The sequence below is a fragment of the Metschnikowia bicuspidata genome (genome assembly GCF_001664035.1).
Source record: "Metschnikowia bicuspidata var. bicuspidata NRRL YB-4993 chromosome Unknown METBIscaffold_4, whole genome shotgun sequence".
Classification (NCBI taxonomy): Eukaryota; Fungi; Ascomycota; class Pichiomycetes; order Serinales; family Metschnikowiaceae; genus Metschnikowia; species Metschnikowia bicuspidata.
Window position 1 is genome coordinate 1,909,991 of NW_017387734.1, and position 6,596 is coordinate 1,916,586.

At 49.0% G+C, this 6,596-nt stretch overlaps 2 protein-coding genes across 2 annotated transcripts; one reads left to right on the forward strand and one right to left on the reverse strand.

Moving 5' to 3' along the window:
* Positions 1 to 993, forward strand: METBIDRAFT_88212 (uncharacterized protein; the record flags this gene model as incomplete). Its single annotated transcript, XM_018859287.1, has 2 exons — positions 1 to 271; positions 412 to 993. The coding sequence occupies exons 1-2, from the start codon at positions 245 to 247 to the stop codon at positions 991 to 993; spliced, it is 609 nt and encodes a 202-aa protein (XP_018711342.1). The 5' UTR covers positions 1 to 244.
* Positions 994 to 1,118: 125 nt separating this feature from the next.
* On the reverse strand, positions 1,119 to 5,018 carry TSC11 (TORC2 complex subunit; the record flags this gene model as incomplete). The annotated part of the gene is made up of 2 exons (XM_018857784.1): positions 1,119 to 1,862; positions 2,052 to 5,018. The coding sequence occupies 2 exons, from the start codon at positions 5,016 to 5,018 to the stop codon at positions 1,119 to 1,121; spliced, it is 3,711 nt and encodes a 1,236-aa protein (XP_018711343.1).
* Between the last annotated feature and the right edge of the window lie 1,578 nt (positions 5,019 to 6,596).

Sequence of the window (6,596 nt, forward strand, 5' to 3'; positions counted from 1 at the left end):
CTTCTAGAGCATAGTAGTATTCAAGGGACCCGAAGTACTGTACATAGTTGAATTGAGAAATCTGATACTGAAATGGCGCCCGCAAGGCGCTATGCGCGCCACTTTCTAGGGCCTCACTGAAACTTGTCTTCTCAAAACCAGATAGTCTGTCAGAATATTTTTGCCTGCCCACTAGCCGGTCTATTTTTACGCTTTGAGAATTGAAGCTTGTTCAAGAAAATGAGCATGCAAGAAATCCTTGCCGATGGATGCCCCGCAACTGCAGAGCCTAGTGACACGATACAAGGAGCACCACAGATTTCATCTCTGAGCTCTATCGCCGCCCGGTCGAAACCAGGCAATGAGACGGAACTGAGCCCAGTTGGGCTGCCCGGCCAGGACGCCTTGGCACATACAGAAGAACCGGCTGAGTTTTCCGAAGACTCTGTTGATTTGGCCAAAACTGCCGATGGCTTTATCGACCACAACCTGATCTATGAGCAGTTGCAGGAACGGTTCAGCAGGGCATACTCTTTGTCCCAGAAACTCTTTGTCACGGAAAAAACTCAGCGGCAGGCATTGTACCATTATAAGAGACGCGTAAACGCGCTTCTAGACGTGCTTCAGGATATGGAGGGCACCGAGTCCGCCGACGTCGACCAGCCCTTAGAAATCGATCATTCCCGTTTGACGCTGCTTATCACATGGCGCCCCGAGCTTGCCTCTACTCTCAATCCAGTGCTTCAGCTTGCCGCTGGCACGGATAGCCCGGCACAGATCCCGCTCAAGCGATCTTATGCTGTCAATCTTGTCGTGGAGGAGCTGATTCCGGAAATAGCCAACGACGAGCTGGACGCCGTGGAAATTAATCCGCAGAACACAGAAATGTGGATCCGGCGCAATCTTCTGCATTTGATCATGTCGAAGTTCACGCCTGCCGAGGTCACGCCAAAAGGTGTGCGCGAATACCTGGATCCCTTACCCATTGGCTCGAAGCGCAAAAAGAGATCGTGATCAGATCCCGGGTCGTTGTCTCCAACCGTTTCTAATATCTTCCTTCTCCGTTTTTGGTTCTATTTTCAACAGCGAACACTATTTGAGCGCCGAGCTTAAATTTGTATGTCTATGACGTTCCAGCGTCACACAGCTAGTCTCTTCACGCTCGAAGTTTTCCTATCTTTCTTCACAAGTCCCTCCAAGATCTTCATGGGATGAAACAAGTCAAAAATGAACATCCTCGTGCGATACTTAAACTTGCCCTTGTCGACTAGCCGGATTGTTTTCAAGAATAAGTTGGTATTGCTGAATACTTGCGGGCTTTCTGTCTTAATTCGGAGAAGCTCCTTTGTTGCCTTTCGCTCAATGCGACCCAAAACTGAGCTTAGATAGTTGAAAAGAGTTAAGATCTTGTCGTCGATCTCCTCGTAGCTTTCGATGACTATTTCGTCCTCCAAATCAAGATTTCCGCTCACGTGCATTTCCGTGTCGTTCCCAAATAGCGAGTAATAGCTGACGTCTTTATAAGGATTCAAAATCTCCACTTTGGTGAATCCTTCGCCCTGCATGAATTTTGGATACGCGAGAGAAACATTGAATTTCTCACCAGAGTCAAACGAAATCCACTGCAAGTCATCTAAGATCTCCACGCCTTCGACCGTCCCAGCCATTTTTCCAAGCTGAAAAAATGCCAACCCACGAAGCTGCCAGTGACTGGCCTCTTCGAAGATGAGCGATAGAGTCTCTGCTATATGCGCGCCCCCTGGAGTGGAGCTGTAGACGGGCTCCAAAATTTGTATACCGTAATTAGATGATGCAATCTCGCCAACCATCCAAATGTACTGCTTGAGTCTTTTCAACAAATATTCGTCGTCATGTGTACTGGTCTCTGCGGGAGAAGATATGGCCTTGCTTCCAGAAGAGCCAATTTCAAATATCGACTCGGTTGATCTCTCCCAGTTAGCCGAAGACGGCCAGTGCTTCAAATCTTTCGACGAGATTGCTAGTTCGAGAGGACTGTCTTCCGAGGTTAAGGACCCATGTCGAACTCTAGTACCTGTCAGATCAGTGGGGACTCTTCCGCCATCATATTCGTGAGCGTCATCAATGCCTTTGACAATGTTTAGCAATTGACAAAGACTTCTAATATTCGCCACTGCCTCGTCAATGTACGACCTGCGAGAATTGAAGTAAGTAAAACCTTCTTCTGTGGCTAGCAAGTAGTGGAAGAAATGGTGCAATGAAGGGCCCACCCTGACTTTTGCTTCTGAGAATGATGACACATACGGGAACAAAAGGTGTCGGAGCGAATCCTCCACAGCTGTCAAAAAATCAAGCCCTTTGAGTTGCTCGAGGCTTTGTGTGAACTTTTCCTCGATATACCCATTTTCCTCGAGGTATTTGAAACCCTTCGACGTCGTGCAAAACGTCAAGAGGAGTACATGGCCATGTTCACTTTGTTCAAGAACCATGATGCTGGGTTTGCACTCCACAAGAACATCGATGAGTTCACGCTTATTTTTAACAATAAAGTACTCGTATAAGTACTCAACCGACATGCTCGTAACAGAGTCGTTCTCGTCGTGAAGAAGATTGACCAAGCTGAGAACATATAGCTGCTCACACCCTTCAAGGGCACAAAGCAAAGGAAATACATTCTCTAGTGCATACACCTTCACTTTCCAGTTGGATATACTAAGCGCCTTAGCGAGGATAAGTCGAGCGTGGCCTTTGCGCGTATAGTTTAGGTTCTGTAAGATGTTGAAAATGAGAAAGTTGTTGGCTTCATCTTTGATGCTGCTGTCAATGATATTGCTCATCATGTGGAACAACTGCCATTGGCCCAAAATTTCGATTCCCCTAGGGTGGGCGGACATCACACCCACTATCTTCACATACCCCACCGATAGCGAATACTCTAATCTGCGCTTGGCCAAAATTGGATCTGCACTGCTGATGCCACTGTATGGGTCCACCTGCGCAAAAATCTCCGCGAGTTGCGGCATGAGCTTGTTGGTTGCCAAAACCTTGCTGCCTTCCTCTGTGTTTAGAAGGGCTTCGATAAGCTGACACGCCACAAGCATTATTTGCTTAGGCTTGCGAATCTTGGGGTACTTGGAACTTGCACTCACGGGTAAGGAGCTGAAGCGATATTTGAACGGGCGCAAGAAAGAGAGCATAGTTTTGAGGAACTTTGGATATTTCTCCTGTAGCTCGCAGAAACGCGAGGAAAGGCGAAGCGGGCCTTGAAAAATCTGCAAGAGGAGCGACCAGTTCCAGTCGTCGAACTCCTTCATTGTGAGAAGCTTTGACCCGGCAATTAGCGCCTTGAATGAATCATCTTTCATATTGATACGCAGTTTTTGGACCAAGTCACGCATAGCAAGACGTACGTCAGCAGTCTTCTTGGTAGTATTCGGGCGCTGGCGCATGCGCGTTGCAGCCTCGATTTTGCTTAGCGAAGCAAGGCTTAGATTAGTGGTGTAAGCTTGCAAAATGTGCGTGCTGTAGAACTCCAGGGGTAAATATTTTGAGCACAAGTCAAGGATGTTGGTTAGCAACGTGGTGGCCTTGGTTGTGTTGGCCGTATCTCTGTCCTCGTTGACAATGTTGAAGAGAAGGGGAACGAGCCCACAGTTGATCAAGACTTTCGAGAGCAATCCTTGATAGTGCGATATGACACCATGCTCGAAGCTGCGGGGGTCCATTTCCTGGAACTCGAAAGAAACCACTGGAGTCGACTTCGGGCTACTGGCGTTGCTGTGGGGCATCTGCGCCAGGGCCAAAAGGTCGCCCACTGCAGAGTCCTCGAGCCACGGCAAACTTTTGATGCGGAGCACGTCTAGTAGAAGGTCAAGCAAAATGCTGCAAAGACGCGAGTTGCGTTTCCTCAAATTGCTGAGCAACATCCGGACCGGGTCGAAGTTGTCGCGGGAGAAGCAGATGAGGCCCAGCCACGTTTTCAAGAAGCACGAGAGCACGAAGGACATCTTCAAGGCCTTGGTGTGGTACTTTTTCAGGTGCAGCGCTTTGCCTTGGGCATCGTCGTCGTCAAACAAAGTGAATACAGACATAAGGCAGTCCAAGTCAGCACCGTTTCGAAGAAATAGCCGAGAGTGCGGCATGTCAAGAAGGGTGAGAAGCATGGGCAAGCACGACACCGAAATATCCGTGGCTCCGTTGATGGTCAAGCTGATAAGGAGCCGGAGCCCGCCACCGTGAAACACAATGTCTGGGTTCAAAACTGCAATCTCGCTGATGGTCTCGATGCACATGCGCATGAACGCCTCTGACTCGTGCGAGCCCCATTCCTCAGACCCCGCGTGCTGAGTATCGTCGCTCTCGTGCTCCACGTAGGCCACCAACGCCTTGACAACACCCACGCTCAAGTAGTTGACGCCGCCGGGGATGTTTACGAACTCCCGCACGAGTTTGAGGGCCTGTTCCTTCTCCACCAATGGCGTTGGCGTCAGAAGAGACACAATGATGAATATCAAGAGTTTCAGCCGCACGAGGTGGAGCAAGGCGTCAGGCGTGGCCAGCGCGTGGCGGAGGACGCGGTACGCCGCGGCGCGTGCCTGGGCGCGGGAGTCGTAGAGCATGAACTGGACTTTGAACATCACGTTTTCGATCACCACTTCCTGCTTGAGCGACGGATGAATGGCTAGTAGCGGCACGAGCCGATTGCATTTCTCGAGAAGCCCGGGGAGGTCGTCCCGGTCTTTTCCGGAGATGCTCTGGAGAATGTCCGAGAACTCCCAGGTTGCTTTCTCGAGGTTCATCGTGTGCTCAGGATCCGCGGTGGGCTCGTTCCGGCTGCCGGGCCCTGCGGCCGCAGTTTCGCCCAAATCAGGCAACTGCCGTGCGAGCCCGGAATTCTCGATCGGGCTGATGTTGAGGCTGTCTATGGTGTACGCTCTTTGGCGTGCTAACGCCGGGTCTATAGAGAGGATGCCGAGCCCGGCAATTTTGTCGGCACGCTCTGCCGACCTGTGCCCAGGTCTGGTGTCTGAGAAATTGGCGCCATGGCCCGGAGGACACATGTGTGGGGGAGAAAAAACCGGCTTTTCAGGGCTGCTGTGTGACTAGAATGCCTGGTGCTTATACCCAAAGCCGATGGACCGGCGCGTCACGTGACGCATCTCCGGATTCCGGTATGCTACTGCGACCAGAGCCGCACGACTGGCGAATTTTGGATTTCGTCGGATTAGGGATCCAGCTGTGAGCCACGCGGGCTCTGAAAGTGGCGCTGTGAAGAATTTGTGGCGAGGGTTTGCATCTCGAGGGCTCGGCTAGACAATGGCATGTCTGGTTCGTAAATAGCGCAGGGGTCGTGCGTGCCTCAATAATGGAGCTGGTCCTGGAGCCGCGTGGGTTGTAAACACCCGGACCTCCTAGCTACTTTAGGATTTGCAGCCAGAAGAACCGACGGGCCGAATATGAAGCTGAACCGCCGCAGAAGTTCGCTGCAATCCAACCCGAAGAAATAATAATAAGTTTCAAAGACATAGTGCGCTTAAATATGGTTTGTATGTGCTTACGTTGTTTCCAGTAAAAAAAGATGATATATACATCCAGCGTGCGGCTGAGGGTTCGTCAGCCGGCGGGTGTCGCTGGTCGTGTCCGGCCCATATTGATTTGTAGCGGAGATAAGTAGGAGACCAAATTGAGGGTGCTGCGTTCTTCGATTCATTGGAGAACGTTCGTGAAACAGGCTGCTTTTGATACGGCGTAGCTAGCTTGTAAAACCGTGGACCTCTTCTACTCGATACGGACCTAGTCACGTGGATCAGAGATCTAGTCAGTGTGTACGTGATTTTATCATATATGGCGAGGACTCCATTAGCTGACCTTGCGCGCGATGATATTAGGTGATCTTGAAGGTAAAACAATAAACATAATGGAAGATTCGTAGAGCTATGAAATCAAAGTTTGCATATCGAGATCACATCAGATATTGAATCGCATCGTAGGGGAGTCATGATTTTGAAGTCAATAATGAGTAGTTAAAAAGAAACAAGCAATGTTGATTTGAGCCAATCCACTTCAATATTAAAGAAAATAAGAAATATCGATTTGAATGAGATACTCCAATGAACAGTAAAGCAAGTATGAGCCAAAATCATTCAACAGTAAAGAAAGTAGAAACAAAAATTAGTTTTGTATCAATATACAAGAGACCCCAATGTTGTATGATAGTCACGTGCAAGCATCCGCTTGTTTGCAGTTTTTAGTAGAACCATCTCATCAGCGAAACAAGCCATGCTGTGTGTACATTTGCAAGTGCTATAAGCACAATAACTCTAAGTAGAAAGTATTGCTGGGCTATTCACATTGCGATGTCTCGGTTTCAATATCTACTTGCTGTCTGCAGCTATAGATTTGCATTTTGGATACAATACTGCACAACCGCCATCTTGCATGCACGACCTCAGTAACTATAGAATTGTCATCAAGAGAAAACTGCCAAGACGCTGGATGTGAAGAAGTGGCTAACAACACCATAAACAGCCGCAAGAGAATTAACGTATAAGCTATTACAAACAATCAAAGGGTTGCCTATGCCTGGGCATTCAGAAATATAGTGACGCCAAAGCATGACTCTCTTGCCTCGAAAAGGA